The sequence below is a fragment of the Podarcis pityusensis genome, assembly GCF_964106645.2.
Source record: "Podarcis pityusensis genome assembly, chromosome: 6".
Classification (NCBI taxonomy): Eukaryota; Metazoa; Chordata; class Lepidosauria; order Squamata; family Lacertidae; genus Podarcis; species Podarcis pityusensis.
Genome location: NC_138030.1, coordinates 66,997,533 through 67,021,039, shown reverse-complemented (window position 1 = coordinate 67,021,039; position 23,507 = coordinate 66,997,533). Strand labels below are relative to the sequence as shown.

Below are 23,507 nucleotides of genomic sequence, written 5' to 3'. Positions count from 1 at the left end.
TATCTCACCATGTTGTTGTTTAGTCATCTTAGTCGTGTTCGACTCTCCGTGACCCCATGAACCAGAGCATGCCTTGGAAACTGTCACTTTCTTCTCAAAGCTTCTCCTTTTTTTATGTCCATGGAGTTTTCTCAGTAAAATACTGGAGTGGTTTGCCAGTTCCTTCTCCAGGTGGATCACATTTAGTCTAAACTCTTGGCTAGGACCTGTCCGTCTTGGGTGGCTCTGCACAGCATAACTCATAACTTCTTGGAGTTATTCAAGCCCCTTCGCCACAACAAGGCAGTGATCCATGAAGGGGTATCTCACCATACTCAACTAGCAAATACCTCCTTTCTGTACCTTGCATAGTTCTGCTCTCTGAACACGTTCATCATCTCTATTTGTTTCCAGATTTTGAATTTATAATTTTCCTGATAATTCAATTATTCCATCAAAAGAAATGTGAACTACAGTGTTTTCTTAAAACCTGTTATAAAAACCAATGAATCATTTACAAAAACACACACACAAAAACCACAATGAGTAATGGCAAGCAAATGAAGGTTGCAGTCCCATACGCGTGTCAGTGAGACTAAGTTCCACTGAACACAACAGGGCTTACTTCTTTGGAGACATGTAGGATTGCAATGCAAAGATCTGAATATGGAAAAGGGAGGAAAATTATATATATCGACATAGTGTGGGTTCAAATTATCTACCTTAGTATTTAGAGACCTGCAAATGTGAAAGTTTCAATTCTATTTTATTTTTAAAAGAAGGTGGGGGACTCTTGTTCCTTGGACGTTTTTAAGCAGAGGCTGGATGGCCATGTATGAGCTAGTTGTGATTCCTGCATTGCGTTGGGTTGCAGGAGGTTGGACTAGATGACCCTTGGGATCCCTTCCAGCTATACAATTCTATGATTCTTTCTTAAAAAGCTGGCCACTGTGTGGGTTCTCCGTTCTCACTGATGGCTATAGAGCAGCTGTAATAAAAAATTACAAGTAATGAGTATTTGCCATAAACCCACAAGCAAATCAATGTTTATTGAAGGATTCTAGTCTGGATAAATATTGAATCTGTTGTTTAGAAATGGATTCATCCTTTCTTCAAGCATTTCCATTAGTAGAAGACAGAGTCCTTTCCACGATATAATTTCCTGGAATTCTGCAGAAGAGAAAAGAGATTTGAATAGAGAGCTTGGGAATGATTTGCTTTTGTTTCTTTGCAGATGACAATGAATGTACAAATGTCACACAACTTTGTGGAGAAAATGCCAACTGCACAAATACAGTAGGAAGTTACTACTGCATGTGCGTACCTGGATTCCGGTCGAGTAATCGTAATACCACCTTTGTGACCAATGATGGGACTTCTTGTGTAGGTAAGATACCAGGAGATATGCTTCTCTTGCTGCGTGTTTTCTCTGGTTCGATATACACCACCAAAAATTGTATGGAGCTGTAGAGCTTGAGTCTCTTGTTGCCAGTTATGAAACTTCTACTTAAACATTTCACTCTATTTTCATTCAGCTTCTGAATCATAAACTTGTAAATCCTGATATCCTCCCATAAACATGATTCAGCTAGCCTCAGCAAAACCTTTCTCAGTCATCCCACAAAGAGCACAGGACATTTCAAGCATAATAGTTCCACAAATAGTTTTTTCTGCCTTATCCTTTTTTGTCTACCATCCACTTGACTGGGTAAGTAATAAGAAGGATTTCAACCTCACATTTCCTACCATGAATTGGGGAAAGGGGAGGCCGACCCCATGGCTGATGTTCTGAGGAAGTTAAATGGAGGTTTCATAGTCACCCATCATTGACATACCCTGTCCTGCTGGAATTGGAGCTCTAGCAAAGAGAAGGAAAAAGTGGGGTTCGGGTATCTGATAAGGTTGCAGCGTAATATCACTTACATTGCCCCATACCCGGGATTCACACATAGCAGTGGGTGTAGCAGCAGGGCCCATTCCGGAGAGATGAGCCTTTGGAAATGGTCCTTCCAGTCCAAGCTTCTCAGAAGAACTGTGTTCACCAAGTTAACTTCATACATCTTCATATTCACCTACTGTGTCTTCTCACTAGCTGAAGGATCCAGGAGCCCAGGAGAAGTGCATTGAAACAAGAATATGGGGAGCTGCCTTATACCAAGTCAAACAATTGGTCCATGCATATCAGGATTGTCTACACTGACTGGGTGTGGCTCTCCAGGGTTTGGGGTGAGGTTCTCTCCCAGCCTTACCTTGGGAGGCTGAGGACTGAACCTGGAACCTACAGTAGTGTATGCAAGGCAGGTGCTTAACACTGAGCTATGGCTATGGTGTTTCAAAGGACTCTCCACTCATTGCTGTATCAGGAACAGCTCTGTGCTCTTATTCATTATAGACATGGATATCTGCTACCTTAAATTATACTAAATGGAAAAGCTTGCCATGAACCCCATTTGTCTATTCAATATCCTATCAAGCTCAAACCATAGTTAGCAATTAAACTAAACATAATATACTGTAGTCTACCCCTCTACAATATGTTATGTACTCTTTGGAATTTACATATCTACTAGAAAAAATCTACTAGAAAAATGTATTCTTTAACCTTTTTATAGACCCAATGGATTCCTCTTTTCTGGAAGAACTATATATATTGTGTTGTTGTTTTCTTCTTCTGGCATTTTTTCTCATGATGCTGGGCTGCCCCCTCTGGGACTAGGGAAAACATCAATAAATCCACATTCTCTTGGCAAGTATATTATGCCTGTGTTGATTGCAGCTTGTTTGAGATACATCTCTCACACTTTCTCGTACTGGTTAATTAATTCTTCTCATTGTACACCCAATATAAGCTAAATGCCTGCATTTTAGTCTATGGAGGTGACTGTTTAACTTTATTTTATTTTTTTAAGATTACTTCATACTTCTATGAAACTCTTTTTAATTAACACTGTTGACCCGAATGTCATAAGCATTTTGTTCTTGATTTTGAGAATGTGAGACCCTGTTGTCCATAAATGGGATTCATGGCTTGATAGGAGATCACACAGAGAAAGTGGCTATTATTATTATTATTATTATTATTATTATTATTATTATTATTAGTTGTTGTTGTTGTTGTTTTTGCATTGACAGGCGGAGACCCCCCCCAACCCCAGGCGGCACCTGGGTGGAATAATGACTCATGACAATGCGCTATGGGATTAAAATTGGCCACAACTTTATTAAAAGATTCAGATGTAGGGAGACCTTGGCTTAGGCATTGGGCGTTTCTCCCTCCCAGTCCCCGGCCGGGGATCTGGGGAACATCAAGGTTATCCTAAAGTGTGAGGATTGGGCTGGCTCTGGAAAACGTATGTTTAAGCAGAGAGTCCGCCCCCCATTTCGCTGCAACACAGGGGAGAGCACTGACAACCTATCGGTGTACGGCCAATGACTCCCCTCAAAACAACCCCTTTAACGGGGAACCCTGGGATCGCCACCGTAGAGGGGGCATGGGTCACCGCTTCACGCCCCCCCATTTAGGGAAGATAGACTAAAGGATTCCGCCCAAGGCCCGAAACCGCCAAAGTTGTGAAGTTTTGCTACGGGGAAGGCTACAGGGAAATTCCTTCCCAGTCCTTTAACAGCAACCAATGATGTAGCAGCGCTCATAAACCTGTGAAGAAGAGGTTAACCTGCAAAATAAGGCATAACTGAGGGAGAGCAGGGTGGGAGAAGCTCTGGAGTCGATTGAGGACTCCCAGGTAAGTTCCACCCTCTATTGTGTGGGTAGGGCAGACCAGCTCCCCTGACAACGCCTCCCCAGCTGGGATTGGTTAACTGTCTGAGGTTAGGTGGGAACCTCCAGGTATCCAGCTTGGGGGGGGGGCAGGTGAAGCCAGGCAGTATTTCTGGGGGTCACGTAGGATCAGGAGGGGCTGTGTGCGACCATGCAAAAAGCACCCCCCATTTGATGTGAGGAGCGGTTGCTGTTGTTGTTGTCGCCCAAAATTCCCAGGGCAGTTCAAAACATGAAATACAAAATGAGAATACAAAATACATAATAAAACAAACAAAAACAACCCAATAATTCCCCTTTCCACAAACACATTTAACAAAAATGTATCTCTAGACTCAACAAAAAAAATAGCAGTTTTGAGAAGTACGTAAAGGTAAAAGGTAAAGGACCCCTGGACGGTGAAGTCCAGTCAAAGGCGACTATGGGGTTGTGGCGCCCATCTCACTTTTGAGAAGTGGCAGAATATCAGTGGCAGACAAAATGGACACTGGCAGCACAATCCTGTGTATGGTTAATCCCATTGTGTTCAATGGGGATTACTCTGTTTAAGATTGCCGTTTCAGATCCTACATTGATCTTGTAATCTTTGACCATCAGCCATGGCAGCACTTAATTGGTTAAGCGTGTGGAAATGTGAGCATGCTTGCTTAAAACCCATCTTCTCCACTTCCACCCTGCAAAAGATGATCAGAGCTGTCAGTGGTAGCCACTGTGTTGAGAGAGAAGAGATTATTGTGCAACCTGGCAACTTTCTATTTCACCTTAAACAGTACTGGGCTAACTGCAATATTCCTGGACTGCCACAGTAGATTTATCTCATCACCGCCCAAATTATCAGCTGCTGCTGCTGCTCCTCATCCTCTTCTTGGCTATCACTTTCTGGTTGCTTGTCAGACAGGGCAACCAGGTAGTGGTATCTACTGCCCTTCCTTTTCTCCCCTATATAGTATGGGCTAGAGTGAGGAGCAGATAAACAAGCAGGGGAATGGGGAAGACAAAGAGTAGATCCAGGAGGTTCATGACAGTGTTCCCCCTGCTGGATGATGGGCATTTTGGCAGATGGCCGGCATGCTTGGGCATCCTTGAAGCTCACCTTCGATTGCCAAAGACAATCCAATGTATTTTCTCATCGGCCTCAACTGGCCAGTCCTTGTGTAAGCAGTTCTTGAACTACACCTTGAGTTTATTAAAATTACGAATTATATATTGGGGTGGGGAAGGAACTTATAATAAATGATTTATGGTGGTGATTAACTTCTTCCTTTTGTGCTTATAATTTTGAACTACTCTGAATTATGTATAACTATCTTTGCACAGTGTTTATCGCATTTGGGGAGAAAGTGCTGTTAGTATTAATTTATGCATTAATTTTTAATACTCTATTTATAAGTGCACTTCTAAACCTGATCGATATGCAGTATATTATTTTGTCACTCAGCTTAAAAGGCATTGCGGGCTGTTCCAAGTTTGTCTGTCCCTTGGTAGAAAGCCATTTATTTGTATTTAGGAATCCAGCTCCCTTTTTTTTTTGCAGCTGACATGAAGAGAAAAACCCTTGTAATAATAAACTGATCTCCGACTGATCTATTCAACCATTATGAAAAGGGATGTTTTGCCACGGTTTCCTTGTACTTGACACTTGCATTTTTTGACAAGTGAATCTATGTTGTAGCAGTGTGTTCTGCATTATCCTGCTTATCAAACTAGTCTTGTTTACAGTTTCCTACTATGCAGAGGTTACTTGGAGCCTATTCTTTTATAATGTCGAGAGAGGAAAAGGTGATGCTGCCTGTGGGAAATTTTAACAATGGTATTCCATGCAGCATGCTAAATGGAATGACATTGAGCTTTATATTGTGCCCCCTATCCTGGGACAGGTAATATATGCTATATGGTAATTTATGGACTTAATAGGTATCTAAAGCCATTTGCACATAACAAAGTATGTATTTTATCAAAGTAATTGTTGGACTGAAATACAATTAAGAAGTATATTAATAGTGAAATAATTATTAAGCTCTAACTTAAAATGATTTTTTATTCATAACAAACTTAATACAGTCATACCTCATGTTACGTTTGCTTCAGGTTGAGCGTTTTCAGGTTGCGTCCCACGGTGACCCGGAAGTACCAGAAAGGGTTACTTCCGGGTTTCACCACTCGTGCATGCGCACAAAATGACATCACTCACATGCGCAGAAGCAGCCAATCACAACCCGAGTGTGCGCAGACGCAGGTTGCGTTATTTTCAGGTTGCGAACGGGCCTCTGGAATAGATCCCGTTCGCAACCAGAGGTACCACTGTAATGCAAACACATTTGGCAATAACAAAAGTTCCTTTAGAAACACAGTTTACAAAGACTCATAATCTAGTCTCTAGAAACTTGCTGTAACATGAAATAATAATAGGTGTAAATATATGATGCAAACTACTAATAATTATAAATAGCAGAATGTAGGTACCCTATATATAGAAATGAGCAAACCAGTGATATCTTAGGGAGCAGGCTAGCAGGCGGGGCCCATTTCTTACATCATAGGAGCCTACACAACACAAAACACTGTTGCTGTATGTAGGTTTTATTTTGTCTTTTTTTATCTTATATTTTGGAAATGTACATCCAGTTTTTTCCCTTTAATTTTTTTTGGGGGGCCCAAGAGAGTGGGGCCCTAAGCTATAGCTTGTTTAGCTTATATGTAAATCCGGCACTGTGTAGGTCTACTTTTCAGTCTCACTTGAGCCACACTGCTATCTCCATTTTTTGAAATTTAGCCCTGCTCTCATTCCCTTGACTTTTATCCTGCAAGGCAGTATAATTGCCTAATTGCCACACATGTTTCTGTTCCATTTGATCAATAGCTTAGCTTTCTGCTGCTGCTTTTTTAAAAAAAATAGATGTAGATGTGAAATTTCAATATGTGATTGCTTGCAGCACATCAAGCTACTACCAACAAAGCGGCAAGGTGTTAGTATGTAAAACCTTTTTTAAAATTCAATTTCTCACAATATTTGCAGATATAGATGAGTGCACTGAACCAGTAACTGCTGCCTGTGGAGATCATGCGAAATGTGAAAATGTGTATGGAGGATATAACTGCTCCTGTAAGGAAGGTTATCAACCATCCACAGGAAAATTACAGTTTAAGCCAAATGATGGCACTTCCTGCCAAGGTAAATGATATTATAGAGCTTTATGTGTTATTATAAAACTATATCTTCTGAGAGGCCCACCGGTAACTCTTTATCTTCAGTTAGATTAATCAGCTGGATATAAAAAAGTGGCAAGATGTGAATACCTGCATTATTATTATGCTTTTTAAAAGAGGGAGAAAAGACTGATAGGTGTGTTTGCTGAAAAATAGAAGTAGCCTGTCATATATTATAAAATACAGAACTGATTTTCTTCTATTACTTACCAACCAAAGTCCATTAACCGTTAAGGGGTCAAATACACTATATGACTGTTGCTTTGCTTTTATCAATAGAGCCTTAGAGATATTCCAGAGTTGTGCTACACTTGAGTAAAGATTGGGCAAAACATGTAAACAGAAATGCTAACTTGGTACGATGAAATCACCTTTGCTTAATCTAGATTCATGCACGTGTCTTTTTGGTTCAGATTGAATTTTTCATCCAAGTCGGTTTAAATACAAGTGGCTTTTAAAATAAAAATTTTAAAATGCATTGACAAGTATCAATGCATTACAGTGAGTACTGTGGCTGTCACACATTTAACTGCACCTGCCATATCATGCAGTATTGCTTACCTCATGCTGTGGCATCATCATGATATACCGTGTTTTCCTCACCCTCACTCCACAAAATTGGCTGCCACTGATTGGGGCAGAGAAATGCAGAATGTTCTGATGTCACAGCATGGATAGCATGGAGTTACAGTGCTGTTACCTCATAGGGTAGCCACACTTGTTGGTTTTGACCATTCAACATCTATCCCTAAAAGGTTCAAGACACCATACAATCAAATTTACAAAACCACAAAAGAGAAAGAATAAAGCCAGGCATGTCACTGATTTTTTTAAGAAGCTTCATAATTAATCAGATGAGCTCCCATCTATTATTAAAGGTAAAGGGACCCCTGACCATTAGGTCCAGTCGTGGCCGACTCTGGGGTTGCAGTGCTCATCTCACTTTATTGACTGAGGGAGCCAGCGTACAGCTTCCGGGTCATGTGGCCAGCATGACTAAGCCACTTCTGGCGAAACCAGAGCAGCACACGGAAACACTGCCTTCCCGCCAGAGCAGTACCTATTTATCTACTTGCACTTTTGACATGCTTTCAAACTGCTAGGTTGGCAGGAGCCCATCTATTATTATAGCTACATAAATCTTAACTTTCATAAAACATTCCTGAATATATAAGAGCATTCTTAAAAATAAAAACAAAAAGTTCGTAAAAGTCACAGCAGTAGCAGCAGCTTAGAAAGGGCATTCTGCCCTGTGTGTGAGAGGAGGAGAGATGCGTCTTCTGAGAAGGTAGCTGCTATCCATGGCTTTGTAAATGCTTTTAAAATAGGAATGGGTGATATTGGTCTATTTTGAGTCCAATTCAATTTTGGGTACATGCTGAGCATATGTGGTTTGGTACATATCTCTCCCCAAAGAGATTACCCTGTGTTCAATCCTGCATCTCACAGTTAGCTATGAATGAATATATGTCGAGCCATTCACAATGCTGCATGCAAATCCAACCCAATTTAACAAAAAAAAGTATCTCTGGCTTTTAAAACATACCAAATGGGGAAGTCTGGAGCTTTAGTTATCAGCCAGACTGAAATGACTGTATGCCAAGACCTTAATATCCCCTTTTAATTTCAGCAGCAATCCCAGCGCCAAAGTGTGAACTGAGCTATGACTGCATAGCTGAAAATATTAACAGAACCTTAGCCAAAGTAAGTAAGACTCGCATATTTATCTATTGTCAAATCTTATTTTTACTTTCCCTCTGTTCTGAAATGATACTGATAATATTTCTGGTACTACAATCTTAAGAAGATGGCAGCTGCAATGGCATACGTTACTCAGGCTGCGGGGCTGCCTAACAGTTGCGGTGCCATTACGGCCGCTTATTGCAGCATATCACACCAGCACCAGCCCACCTATGGTGCCACAACTGCCTCGGGCGGCAGATCCACGGGGCAGTAGATCTGGCATTGCCCGCTGCTGCTGCCACCGTTGTTCCTGATGTAGATCTTCACTTACCTCTTCTTTTCTGGTGGAGAGAGGCACCATTTTGCCATTCGTCTCAGGTGCCAAAATGTCTTGGACCAGCCCTGTATCTGGGACAGCCTATATTAGACACACCTACTTGTACACTGGGTTTTCCAGATTTATTTTTACAGCTACCCTATATGGTACAGTCTATATGGAAAGATGGGTACCTACACAAGGCTACCCAGTAAGCCAGGTCTGGGGAACCTGTGTGCTTCCATATATTATTCAACTACAGCTCTCATCATTCCTTGGCCATGCTGGGTGGGTCTGCTAGGAGCTGGAATGCAGTGACAACGGGATGATCACAGATTTAATACCCCTGCAGTAAGCCATGAATAGACTGAGACTTGAGCCTTCCAAGTCGACATCCAATATTCTATTCACTCTCTCATGTCGGCTCATCTTGTTAACTAATGTTGATAAATGAATATGAATGTATATGAATTTGACTGTAAATGTTAGGAATGTCATGCCTAATGATTTCAACTTTCTTTCAGATTAGAAAAATAAAAGAACCCCTGGCTGTATTACAAGAAATCAATCAAAACACTGTAGGGCAAATTTCACCTGTGGATGTGATTTCCTACATAGAAGCATTATCTGTATCTTCTCCCTTGCTAACCATCGTGAATAACACGATTTCTGACAATGAAATGCTCTATAATCTAACTCTTAATGTAAGTGAATCGAGCCGTGCAGCAGATTTGATCTATTTTTGCAGGGTGGGGAGCACTTATAAGATATAGTACATAACCTAAAGTACTTTTTTATTATTAATCTAACAGGAATTCATTAATACTGTGAACAATTTCGTTCAGAAGGATAAAACTGCAGCGTGGGAAGCTATCCCGGAAGTTAACAGAAGAAGAAGCCTCACTAAACTGCTGCATGCTGCAGAAGAAACCACGGCACTCATGTCACAGAGCTTTCAAAAGACAACAGAAGTGGAGGTTAATGCCAGTGATTTAGGTATGCAAAAGGGAGCAAATGATTTGAAAACTGTTCCCATTTTCCTTCCAGGACAGACTGTTGATATTGGAAGCAATGTTGTGTGAATGCCTTGCAGAGGCTGTTGTTGTAGAGACTCAATTAAGACATCTGTCTTCACACTACCCTTCTGCCCAGCTCTCTCTGTGTTTGGAAATCTAAAGGGTCTCTTCACTGTGCCTTCTGCATGTGTCTTCCAGGAGCTGCATCATGGCATCACAGGAACTCGTATGAGATAGGTCAGCATCAGACACAAAACTGAGACAGAGAGTTTGCAGTTGCCCATGGCTAGTTAGTGAGTAGTAACCACAGCTGTACCATGCCATTGCAGAACTCAGTCTATTAGCATACAGATAAAGGTTAAGGACCCCTGGACGGTTAAGCCCAGTCGAATTTGACTATGAGGTATGGTGCTCATCTCCGCTTTCAGGCTGAGGGAGCCGGTGTTTGTCCAGCTTCTCCAGGTCATGTGGCCAGCATGACTAAACCGCTTCTGGTGCAATGGGACACCGTGAAGCCTATTTATCTACCCACGCTGGTATGCTTTCGAACTGTTAGGTTGATGGGAGCTGGAATAGAGCAACGGGAGCTCACCCCGTTGTGTGGATTCAAACTGCCGATCATGCAATCAGCAAGCCCAAGACGTTCAGTGGTTTAGACTATAGTGCCACCTGCATCCCAGTAGCATACATCACCCAGCTTTTCACCTCAAAACGTCATCATAAAACTGCAACACTTCAACACAGAAGTGCATAAGCTGCAGGCTGCCCCAAGAGGAATTACTTTTTAGGCTCTGAAATGGCTGCACACCTTTTCCCAGGTGGGTGAGGGTTTCAAAACCTCCCCCCCCCCCCGTCCTAGCCGCCATCCCTGGGCGGTCAGAGTTCATGTTGCCAGCTGGCTACTTGGGAATTTCTCTGGTTGGCCAGTCTGCTGGGCGTGATTGCCCACCCAAACCTGAAGTTTAAATGGGCCAGTCCAATCAGAGACTCTTATGGTTGGCCAGGCATTGTCTGCTTTCATGCCTGGCCAGCCAGTGATGCATATAAGTCAGCTGTGCGGGACACCCTTGGTAAGAGGACCTTTTTTTAATGCTCTCCAAAAACATTTGCTGATATTTGGTTTGCTGGAAACTTCAGATCACAAACGTGTGTGCTTTCTGTGCTATAAGTAACAGGCAGCCCAGTTAAGTAATTCCACCCCATTAGTCAAATGCTTGTTTTGCTTTGCTTTTAACTGTCTGATTGACCTTTCTGCTACCTTATGGGTGACTGAAGCACTACATTGATCAGAGCAAAGCAACAAAAAGGACTCTATGCCCTCTAATGTCATTTTCTTTGTCCAGGGTGGTTCATATTAGGTTGCTTTCTTTGGTTTCAGCAACAGACATCATTAAAGCACAGTGCAGCTGTACTCTGTGTAGCTGTATCTTTGTGTAGTAATAATAAAATATTCATTTCTACCTCCAAATATTATAAAACAAAAACTGTTCAATGGTGCTGTGCTTTTAAAGATGGCAATTGATATTCCATTTCAGAAATGCATTCTTAATAAAAAGGTTGTTCCTTTGAAAGTAGTTTCCATTATTCTTTAGGAAATGCATTGAACGCAAAGCAAATTAGGGGCTGCATTTTTCCAAGGAAAGGTACAAAAATGGAAATAAAAGATTTGTGCCTACTAGAACTAATGAACCCCTGAACAAATATGAACCACACAATGGTGCGTGTGTGCGTGTGTATGCATGCGTCTTCGCTCTTAAATTACCTGGCTGGACTTTGTGCTGACATCTGTAATAAATGTTCAGCTGAGTGTAAACCTAATTGCAGAAGTGTGAGGTTTAGTAGGCTGGGATGTAATTGTGATTTCCAAAGGAGTTTTCCCCCTTTCTTCTTTTCTTTCGCAGCTTTCAAAGTTCTTGCCTTTGATATACAGCGCATGGAGCACATTCACCAGCATGTGCAGTTGGGAGGAGAGATTATAAAGGTCTCTGCAAAGAAAAAGGAAGCAACTACTTCTAAAGGTTAGGGAGAGAAATGTGACTCGGGGAATAAGGCTATAGAAGTGAAGTTCAATGGGGTTTTCCAGAAGCCTCCTCCTTTGCAAAATTCAAGAAAGTAAATCCTTCAGGAGTGTTTGGGATAGCCAATCCCAATGATGCAATTTCAGTAATTTCTCAAAGGTATTTCACTAAAGATGCACCCTTGGCAAGGATCAAATGCCTGCTCTTGGAAATATTCAAAACATATTTGCAAAGCAACAACAAAACAAACCTCTGGAATAGATCCAGTTAACTTCCATGAATGGACCTGTACACAGAAGGAGCCAAGGCCCAGCAGATGTTCTCTGCTAGGAAAGTGGGGAGGTGATTTTCACTCATTTCCTCCTTCTCCCACCATCCCCCGAGCCACTTTTTTTTTTCTAGACTGCAAACTTCTCCCATACTCTTCAGAACAGATTTTCACTAGCACAGGGTTGGATCCAGAGTTCACATGAGCAGATTTCTTCTCAAAGGCAAAAACATGGTAGCTCAGTCAGTAGAGCATGAGACTCTCAGTCTCATGGTTGTGGGTTCAAGCCTTACATTGGACAAAAAGATTCCTGCATTGAAGAAGGTTGGAATAGATGTTCCTCATGGTCACTTCCAACTCAACGATTCTATGACATCAGAGGAAAGGAGGGGCAGGTTTTGCTAGTTTCCTCCTCCCTGCAGCTTCCTGTTCCTCCTGAATATCTGCTCTGGAAGTTTGGGGAAGAGAACAGTGTGGGAGGTGACACTGGGAGCTGCAGGAGCAATGGAGGAAATTGCCAACAGCAACAACAAAATATTCCTCCTCATTTCAGCAGGAGCCTCTGCTGGACTTCAATGTCTTCTCTGAATCAAAGGAGCCCTTCCAGTCACAATAGGGAAAGTTTGGACCCATCTGCTTAATTTTGCATCACAAATGCTCATTTTTAATACTGGTGGGTTATATTGTCTTGAGAGGCAGACATTCTTCACTGTCTCTTAACCTTTTCAATAATTGTGTTGCAAAATAAAAATCCTGTTATGCATATTTCATGCAAAATAAATACAGATATCTATTATTTGTCATTTCCTTATTATCTTCAGGGTTGTTAGGAAACAAGCTACAACCCACTAAGCACAGTTTGTTTGATTGATAGGCACCGTTGCAGTTGTGTTTCTGCGGTACAGCAATATTGGCTCTCTCTTCTCATCATCGCAGAACTTCTCACTGGAGGAAAATTCAGAGCATGGAGAGACAGTAGGGTCATCAGTTATAGCTGTCGCAATTCACTCCACGCCACCTATGCTGTACCCAGTAGAGAAAATAACATTGACTTTAAAACATGCACAGGTAGGTTTTCTTTCTAATGATCACCTGATTAAAAGTAAGCCTACAATTATGTTGTAACAAGGAGCTACTCTGTTTTCATTTGGTTGTTCACTCACACCTATGTCATTTGCTGATATGTGTATATAATATGATTAAAGGGGAAATTACAATTCTGATTTCCACTCAGCAAGTGCCAGGGAGGGAGTGTGTTAGCGCTGCAAAGTGTTGATAGGAATTGACAAGACTAATAACTGCATGTTGGTTCTACTACACAATTGTCAATAATTGGTTAGCGTAATCCGAATCTCCTCCTCACCTCTCAACATTCTCCATTTACAAGCTGTGCATCTGTTACATTTGCCATGTTTGCCTAGAGAGGCAAAAGCAGATGAGCAAAATTTAGCAGGGCACGGAAGTTAATGGCGCTGGTGCTGCATCGCACAAACAGGTGACGTGGTGGGCAATCAGCAGTAGATTGCTGTAATCTGCTGTATGTGGGCTGCCATTAAAGGCTATTTGGAAACTTCAGCTGGTACAGCATGTGGCAGTATGAATGCCTGAGGGGGACAAAGAATCAGATCACATCCCACCTACTGTATTGTGTACCAGTCACACTGGTTTGCGGGTCCTATTTAAAGTGTTATTTATTACCCTAGATGGTTTGTAATCAGGTTTTCCAAAGGGCTACTTACATCAATATGAGAATGGGATATTGGGATAGCTTGGGTGGTAGAGCATGAGACTCTTAATCTTAGGGTTGTGGGTTTGAGCCCCAAGTTGGGCAAGAGATTCCTTTACTGCAGGGGTGAACCAAATGGCCCTCACGGTCCCTTCCAACTCTACAGTTCTATGCTTGAGCTTGAAGATCAGCTTCTGGGGCTCTGCTCTCTAGCCTGATGATCAGAGGTTGCTAGATTCAAAAGATGTGGCCTTTCAGAAGCAGCCTCACATCTGTGGAATATCCTCCCCCAGGAGTATTTATAGTCCCACCACCGGAAAATTCTAAAAAAAAAACCTTAAAATCTTTTATTTCAGTCTGCTTTTCATTAGCTGCTGTGCTAAGCCTGGATAGAGCCTGGTACTGATAATGCCAAGAGTGCAACTTCAATACCTGTATGGCAGATTGTCCTTCCAAATCTGCAATTCTATTATTATTATTATTATTATTAAATAATTTTATTATTTATACCCCGCCCATCCGGATGGGTTTCCCCAGCCACTCTATGATGAAGTTACTTATCATTTTCAGGAGCATAATTTGCTGTTTCTTGTACTATATTGCTATTTTTATTGTGTTTGTAATTCATTAACTATCTTGTATCTCTTCTTGGGAGGGCACTGGACCTGAAAGGTGACTCAAAAGTCTTTTAATCGGGGGGGGGGGGCAGAAAAAGAACAGTTTCACTGAAAATTTAGAGGAATTCATATAATTACTTTCTTTCCTCCTGTGCTAAAAGACATGATATTACATAGTGTATGATAGACAGAAGTTGATAGGAAGTAGAATGGCATTAAATCCTGTGATTAAATCCTGACTCAGCCATAAATCCCACTCAGTATTCTTGGCAAAGTAACAATGTATTGACCTTGTCTACCTCCCAGGGCTTTTGTGAAGAAGTCATCACAATTTTTTTTGGGGGGGGGGGAGGCAGTCAAGATCCAAATCCAAAGAGCTACAATTCCCAAAGTGGTTTAACAATCAATCCCTCTTCCCAGCAACTCTGGGAATTGTTATTCTGCGAGGTAATTAACGGCCTCCTGCCAACTCTCCACTCCCTTAATGAACTACAGCCATGATTGTTAAAGTGGCATGATGCTGATTTGAATGTATGGTGCAGATGGGGCCTAAAACAAGAAAGATGGGACATTATTATTATTATTATTATTATTATTAGTTATAGACCACCCTTCATCACAAGATCTCAGGGCAGTTCACAGAATAAAAATATTAAGTAAAAACACAAGTAAACCGCTTCCACTTCTGAGTGGGGGCGGGTTGCGGTCTCGCCGTCAGGCCCACCCCCACCTCAGCGTTGGGGCGGGACTGCGTCCCATGTTAAGCTGAGGGGGCCCGGCTATGCCAGGCAGTGAGTGGCCAATCAGGCAGCTTGAGACTAAGCATTAAAAAGGACTTTGAGGACTTGTCAATAACCTTCAATAAAATGGCTATTTTATGGTCACAACTCATGGAGAGACACATTTGGTGTGACAGTCGCTGCCCAGCTGCCACTAACAAGGCCAGGAAACTCTTAGATCGTGCTGTAACATGGAAGGTGTTGGCACTGGGTGGCCATGTGATTTGCCACCCAGGAATTGCCTACAGCAATGAGGCCCTCTATTGGGCAGATGGCGTTCATCTTTCTGATGGCGGAAATGACGTCTGGTTGGCTGATATTATCAAAGGAATAGGAGTTTGGTTGCAGGTGTGAGGGTATTGGCAGTGAGCTTTGGGCTCATGTGGCGGTTAGGCATTAGAATAGTGATGTGGGGGGGAGGAGAGGTGCAGCCATCACCTGCCCCTCCATGCTCAAGGATATTCCATTAAAGGAATCCGGGGGGGGGGTGGATCTCGTCCGAAGTCTGTGAAGGGGCTAGGGCCATGCCACGACCCCATCGGGAACCCAGAGGATGCTCGAGTCAATCCACATCGCCGGGCTCCCCCTACTGGAGGTTAACCCTTACAGACTTCCTGCAAGGAAGTCAGATATAGTCTGTTGGTGCCAATGCCTATACCAATATGGCTCACATTCTGTAACCAATAAAGTTGTGGCCTAAATTTTGCCCATTAACATTAACCTAAAATTCTGTGTCCTAGTGTCTTTATTCTCCTGGGGGTGGGGGCTTTGACACGCAAGTAGTTAAAACAAAAACAACAAAACAATGACCTCTCCTCCCACAAAACCCAGAATCTGAACTGTTCATAATTAAGGTTCAGGAGAAACACAGGAATAAAAACAAAGAAAATCAGAACAGAAAGATGAAACAAGATAGGTAAAAGAAGGTAGACTAAAGAGAGGAAGGAAAACTACACTTGCTTTCTCCTTCTTTTCAAACATTGCCCCTGAGTTTTAGAAATCAACAGTCCAAATAATTGATTTTAAAATGTCTGTACAATTTATATGTTTGCTCCCATCTGTTTCTAGTGGCCTTATTTTGACCAGGGCTTGCTAAGTCTTCTCTTTCCAGAGAGTGTATTTGACTGTACTACAGGCCTTGGACTTTTTGCACCACCTGACCTTCTAGTCTTTGAAATGGGTTTGTGGAATAAAGGCATTGTGATGAATTGCCTCTGCTAATGTAGCAGATACTTCTTATTGAGTGGCTTTGTGCCTCTTGCCATCCATTAAACATTTTCCTTCTGTTCCAGACTGTAGACAAAAAAGATGTTAAGTGTGCATTTTGGAATTATTCAGAAGACACAATGGAAGGAAACTGGTCTACAGAAGGATGTGAACGAGCACATTTCAATAGCACTCATACCACATGCAGATGCAATCATCTTACCCCTTTTGCTGTTTTGATGTCCTCTAACAACTCTGAAGTTGTAAGTGCTCTTTTTAAATATAGTGTTTATTAATTTCTTTAGATAGTTTGTGTGTAGAACCAATTGGTCTCTGCAGTTAAATTGTTACTTCCTTCCTCGCTTGGTCTATCACTTTATTCTCATCGTGCAAATACACAATGGGATAATTCTTTAGTAGCAGTAGATATTTTCATGGTTAGGATGTCCCTGAACTTTACACTCTGTGAATATTCCATTATAACAATGTAAATGTAAAGGTAAAGGGACCCCTGACCATTAGGTCCAGTCGCAGATGACTCTGCGGTTGCGGCGCTCATCTTGCTTTATTGGCCGAGGGAGCCGGCGTGCAGTTCATGTGGCCAGCATGACTAAGCCACTTCTGGTGAACCAGAGTAGCACACAGAAATGCCGTTTACCTTCCTGCTGGAGCAGTACCTATTTATCAACTTGCACTTTGTGCTTTCTAACTGCTAGGTTGGCAGGAGCAGGGACCGAGCAACAGGAGCTCACCCCGTTGCGGGGATTCGAACCACCAGCCTTCTGATCGGCAAGCCCTAGGCTCTGTGGTTTAACCCACAGTGCCACCCACATCCCTATAACAATGTAATGCACATGCTATCTCTTATATGGGTGCTAACTACTCTACTCTCCCCCCGTTTATTATTTGTTTTTAACTGCTATTGAGCATTTTTCAACTCCCGTAATATTTATTATCTGTATATTATTCATCCTTATCAATAACCCTGAGACTTAAGTCACTACTATCTTCATTTTACAAACAGAAAACGGGGCAGAGAGCCCATTCACGGTCACTGAGCAGCTGTAAAAGTACTATTTATGCCACTAACAGTCACGGTTTCCCCCGTGATTCCCAGGCACTGTCGCTTGTTAAAGGTGTTGAGAGTTTTTAGGCGACCCCTATTCCCCTCATAGAGGTACCATTCCCAGAACACTTTAACACTCAATCTTCCCAGGAAACCCTGGGAATTGTGAGGGGAATAGGTGCCTCCTAATAATTCTCAGCACCTTTAACAATCTACAGTTCCAAGGATTGTTTCAAGGAAACTAGGTTGGTTAAAGTGGCATAAACTATGCTTTAAATGTAAGATGTGGATATGCAATAGGCCTATTTTCCCCAGAAGTAAACCTGACTAAAAAAAAAATATGTATGAACAGACAGAACTTCAGGCTTTTGTAAACCATAGTGCTTTTTATTTAAAGAAAAAGCAAATGTAGAATGATACAAAAAAGTGGAAATATTTTATTGTGGTGGCTGTGTATCCATTTCCAATATGCAGCACTTAGCATTCAACAAAAATAACTGCTGTGTATAATAACATTAATATTAGACAAGCATATGTGGAATTGTAGCCATTTGCATATATAGTGAAATAACATACCTTCTTCCCTCCTTTTAGATTTTTTATTCACTTTTTTATTTCTATTTTATTTTGTTCAGTTGAAATATTCTCAGTAAGAAGTTAAAAAAAGAAGTACATAGCTGAGTATCAGATTAAAGGAAGATCGCCATAAAATGGACATGGATTCTAAATACAGGCCAAGTGATCACAGAGAAAGAGAGAGAGAGTGTGTCAAAACACTTCCCCAAAAAAACCTCACATTTGAACTAAAATTGTAAGTTGCTTTTAGCAACTAAGAAGCAGAATCTGTCAGCATGAAGAGCCCAGCATGTGTCAATGCAATGTGTTTGTGCTAATACTCTCAAGTCGGCTAAATCCTCTGTCCAAAAATAAAAAGCTCCCTCCCTCGAGTTATACTTAGACTCCTTCGCAGCTCATGAGGAGTCCTCAAATACAAGAGTGTGTTTTGCATCTGCGGGGTGTTTACTTAATTTGGGTTTAAAATATTAATCTGAAAGCAAGTGAGGCGCAAGTTACAAGACAAGTCAAGAGTGAATTGTTTTCGTTTTCTAAAAATAAAATTAAAAAAAACCCAGGTTTATGCTCCATCTCTTCGAGTGCGATAATTTTCAGAGCGCTCCATTACATTATTCTGTCATAAGGTATTAATGGGCAGTTAAATTAATGACAGCTACTTGGAAAAGAAATATGCTGGGCTCTATGGCTATTGGTGACAGATAATTGCCAGTTCAATCTGACGATCTCTACAGTCCCTGAAGAAATCAATATCTATATTTATCCAAGCATACCAATGCAAAACCAGATAACAGCTGGCCTGCACCCCCACTGCACTCCCCAAAACCTGTTCTGGGGTTTCCCCCAATCCTCCAGAGCAAATTTAGAAGGCACAGGCAGAGGAGGAGATAAATCCTATCGTCCAAGTTCTATGATTTTCCCCTGCACACTTCCTTGTACCGACTAGTCCCTTAATAAAATCAATTAAAAATGTGTAAAGCATTTCAACCAATAACTTGGCTGGGTATTTTAACAAGGAGTATGGAGGGGGAAAATGAAATAGAATCAGAACTCCTTTATCAAATGAGGTTTTAAAGAAGCTATTCTTTAGCCATTCTCTCCAATATGTTATATTATTATTTCCTCCTCCCAGGATGACAAGAATTATTATATTCTCACGAGAATTACTCAGCTTGGAATAATTATCTCCTTGATCTGCCTCTCCATGTGCATTTTCACTTTCTGGTTCTTCAGCGAAATTCAAAGTACAAGGACAACAATTCACAAAAATCTCTGTTGCAGCCTTTTTTTGGCTGAGCTAATTTTTCTTGTTGGAATTAACATGAACAATAATAAGGTACGTGGCCTTTCCTCATGCCATTTCATGTTGGGTAGGAAAGCAAATGTGTGCTCTAAAGTGCCTTTTTCAGAGGTGCAAGTAGCATTTCCCAGTTTCCCCGTAAATGTAGCTGTGGATATAAAACACTCATTTAAGGATTCCAGGAAATCCCATTCAGAAAGTGTAAGCCTCACTGAAGAGAAGGAAGGGTCTTCTGCCAGAGGTCCACTCTGAGAATGGGAGCCTTAACTAAGACAAAATGGAAGCAGATTTTTAACTGAGTTTAAATTGACCATGTTCCAATAATATCAGAAGGTGTTAATGCCAATTTACTTCGGCAGGGGTTGTCCTGGTCTTGTTTCAGTGTAAAAAGGGGCTGCTTGTATACATGCCCATGTGGAGCAGGGGGTATATATAAGGTTGAACACATTCTGCGGAAAATATATATCATCTGCTTCATCAGTTTGTGCATTTCATGTGATTGTAGGCACACAGGCAAAAAGAAATGAGAATGAGGTCTGAGTTTTAAAATGAAATGGGTTTGGTGGTTTCCTGTGTACTTACAGAAAAGTAATGACAAGGCCTGGGCCATTTTCCTATCGAGACAAATTTCCAGTGGAAGAGGTTTTGCTGGTACTGTACTATGACAACATTTTTAACCTGCATTGCAAGATATGGAGTCTTTTATGTTATTCACTTACGCTTTTTTCTGTTTTCCCTTCTAGCTATTCTGTTCAATCACTGCTGGATTACTCCATTACTTCCTCTTAGCTGCCTTCGCGTGGATGTGTATCGAAGGCATTCACCTGTACCTTATAGTTGTTGGAGTAATCTACAATAAAGGATTCTTACACAAGAATTTCTATATCTTTGGCTACGTGAGCCCAGCAGTGGTGGTTGGCATTTCTGCCGCACTGGGATCCAAATACTACGAAAGAACTGATGTGTAATTCATTGTTTACATATTGACTTTAGTTATAGATAGTTCTGACATGACTTCTTCCTGCATCAGCCCACTGAGATGTGATCGCCTAAACATGTTTCTGATAGGAAACTATGTTCACATAACAGTGAGTTGCCTGCACACTCCTGTGTACATTATATTGGACTGCGACTACCCATCGAAGAAACGGTTGGCCCAGCCAGCTTTGACGACTATGGTGGTTATTTTTCAGAAAGAGATGTGTGGCCTCTCTGCAACTATGAAAGGTGTATGCAATCTCCTCTTCCCTCAAACAGATTGAAGCTAATGCTCACCACCCCTACCATTTTGTCAATGCTGTGCACACTGCTATCAATCCAGTCTCTGGATATTCTGAGGCAGTTCTGAGTACTAGATGAAGGAATCTAGCCCCAGACAGCTGCACGTTTGTGCATGAAAGCCACACCCACCAGGGTATGAATGCATGGACACTTGATTGCACACATCTGCTTCTTGGGTTGCAGGGAATACATACTGTGATACTTATGGAAATTTTCACTGTTACGTTCTAGACGCAAAGGCATATGCCCTGATCCAGATGGGGTTTTATGCTTGTGGTAGCTCAGATGTGCAACCCAAGCTGCCATATCTATAAGGAGGTGGGCATATCATGTCTGTACAGAAATGCCTCCTTCCGTGAAATGAATGGTCCTCTTTTCCTTCTGTTGAAACCACAACAAAATGGTTTCCCGGCATTGATAAAAGAATCTCGCAACACTCAGAGGTTGGGGTGGCGTTCAACATTGTTTTATGATGACTACTATTTTGGGTTTAACATGATATGTTGGGTGAAAAAAAATATCCTGCAGGGTCACTAGTCTGGTAATTCAGACAATCAGTCTTGTGGCTTCCCTCAGCAATAGGCTTCCCACAATGAGGAATACCACATATCTAGTGGCCATAATGTAAGAACACAAAATGAGCCCGGTAGACTCAAAGCCTATCTAAGCCAGCATTTAGTTCCCTCAGAGGGCAACCCGATACTTATGGGAAGCCCACAAGCAGTGCCGGATTTACATATAAGCTAAACAAGCTAGAGCTTAGGGCCCCACTCTCTTGGGGGCCCCTCAAAAACTTAAAGGGAAAAAAATGCATATACATTTAAAAAATATAAGATAAAAAACAAATAAAATAAAACCTACATACCTATTAGGTCCATAAATTACCATATGGCATATATTCAACACACACAAAAACAGTGACAATTTGTTGTTGACAAAGGACAGCTGGACTTATAAAGGGCCCCATTACCTTCAGTAGCTTAGGGCCTCATCAAACCTAAATCGGGCCCTGCCCACAAGCAGGGCATGAACTCAATAACACTCAATGACACTCTTCCATTCGTGTTCTCCAGCAACTGGTACCCAGGGGCATACTGATTCAGATGCTGGATATAGTCATCACAACTAGCAGTCATTTCCAGTCTTCAGAAACACCTGATTCCAAAGACAGGCATGATTCATCTGTAAGCAAATTTGCAAACATTATGCACTGTTTACTTTTCAGATGTTGGCTCAGCACAAAGAACAACTTTATATGGAGTTTTATAGGACCAGCTTGTCTAATCATTCTTGTAAGTATGTTTTTTTTTTTATTATTGGGGTACATAAAATTGATAATAAAAGGTGTATAATAATCACTAACCCATTGCTGTCCCACCTGTGAGTGCTAATTATATGGTATTTTAGCTGTTTTTAAATAGCCACGCTAAAATATGCTTATCTATTACGCGCCCAAGTACTTTGCCTGTCTCACAGACATATGTTTGATTAACTAATATTTCATTTGAGGGCCTGTTTCTTTCAACCTGACGGCCTGAGGGAACGGCATTTTCTGTAGCAATTCTGGTATGTAAGATGTAGCATCTTTACATGTCAGTGATATCTCTGCAGAACTCAGCAGGAGGGATACACAGACACTATGCCAGGAGACAGATAATCTGGTATTTCAAATGCTGAGTTACTTAATCTTTTATCTGTGATCGGTCATCTTTGAAGATTAGGCTGTCATCTTTATGATTTTATCATTCGCGTGTACCCTGCCATCATCAAGGCTATTTTAAACAAAATTGCGACATCAGAGACAAAAACCCACTATTTCACATGGGCAGGCAAGTCAAGAATTGATAGCCTCTATTTCTTCTGGGAAAAAGGAGCCTTTTTAATTCCTACTGGAAATGTTTTCAGGTTTGATCTTTCTGAAACTTTTGGTGTCCCATTATAAACAACAGCAGCAAAAATATGGTGTGTTTTTTTACGACAACACGCTTGAGTGCATGAAGATATTTTCAAAGTGCCGCTAAGTTACACATGTAAAAATGGATTGAGATCAAGTAAGAAATGTTAGAAGGCACAGCGATAGAGCAGATGCAGTGAGTAGGCAATTAAGCTGTAGCTTCTGGTCCTTATTTATTTGTTAATAAAATGTGATTAAAGTAACACATAATACTGTAACTATCAAACTATAAAGCAGTTTGATAGATTAGATAGATGATAGATAGATAGATCGCTCAATCGATAGATAGATAGATACAGTAGATAGATAGATAGAGGGCTGTTTCTAATAGGGATCTGCCAGTTTCAGTTTCTCTCACTTTCTCATTTTTCCAATTTTAAAAACTTCTCCTTTTAACCTTGGTTTTTGGGCCTTAATTTGAAGAATTTCAGGTATTTGTAGCCTGCTTTAGTGAAGTGGGGTCTGTAAGACCTGTCTTTTATCAGTACAGTTGCATTGTGAGGTTTTAATGGTTGGTTGCTATACTTGCTTCTTACTGTAATATTGTTTTAGTAAGATGCTTTGAGCCACTTTTGTGAGGAAAGCAACTAATAAATAATCATAAGCGTGATTGAATTTACCCACAATTTGCACTTTTAAAATAAAAAAAATCCCTCATTAAAAATCCGTCAACAATTCAGTGTGAATTTCTCCTAATAAACACAATGTTGTGTAGTTTTTGACTATCACTGACATTTTCC

At 41.2% G+C, this 23,507-nt stretch overlaps 1 protein-coding gene across 2 annotated transcripts in view; it reads left to right on the top strand.

The window, feature by feature from the left end:
• Positions 1 to 23,507, top strand: part of ADGRL4 (adhesion G protein-coupled receptor L4) — a 94,746-nt gene that overhangs the window by 48,276 nt on the left and 22,963 nt on the right. Inside the window, exons 3-13 of one of the 2 annotated variants that reach the window (XM_081008625.1) lie at positions 1,214 to 1,366; positions 6,774 to 6,929; positions 8,598 to 8,668; positions 9,488 to 9,667; positions 9,776 to 9,959; positions 11,881 to 11,997; positions 13,140 to 13,333; positions 16,680 to 16,856; positions 19,365 to 19,568; positions 20,276 to 20,496; positions 22,039 to 22,105. In XM_081008625.1, coding sequence (XP_080864751.1) covers positions 1,214 to 1,366; positions 6,774 to 6,929; positions 8,598 to 8,668; positions 9,488 to 9,667; positions 9,776 to 9,959; positions 11,881 to 11,997; positions 13,140 to 13,333; positions 16,680 to 16,856; positions 19,365 to 19,568; positions 20,276 to 20,496; positions 22,039 to 22,105 — 1,724 coding nt within the window. Of the gene's footprint in view, positions 1 to 1,213; positions 1,367 to 6,773; positions 6,930 to 8,594; positions 8,669 to 9,487; positions 9,668 to 9,775; positions 9,960 to 11,880; positions 11,998 to 13,139; positions 13,334 to 16,679; positions 16,857 to 19,364; positions 19,569 to 20,275; positions 20,497 to 22,038; positions 22,106 to 23,507 lie in introns of both variants that reach the window. The other variant, XM_081008624.1, reaches the window with a different exon arrangement.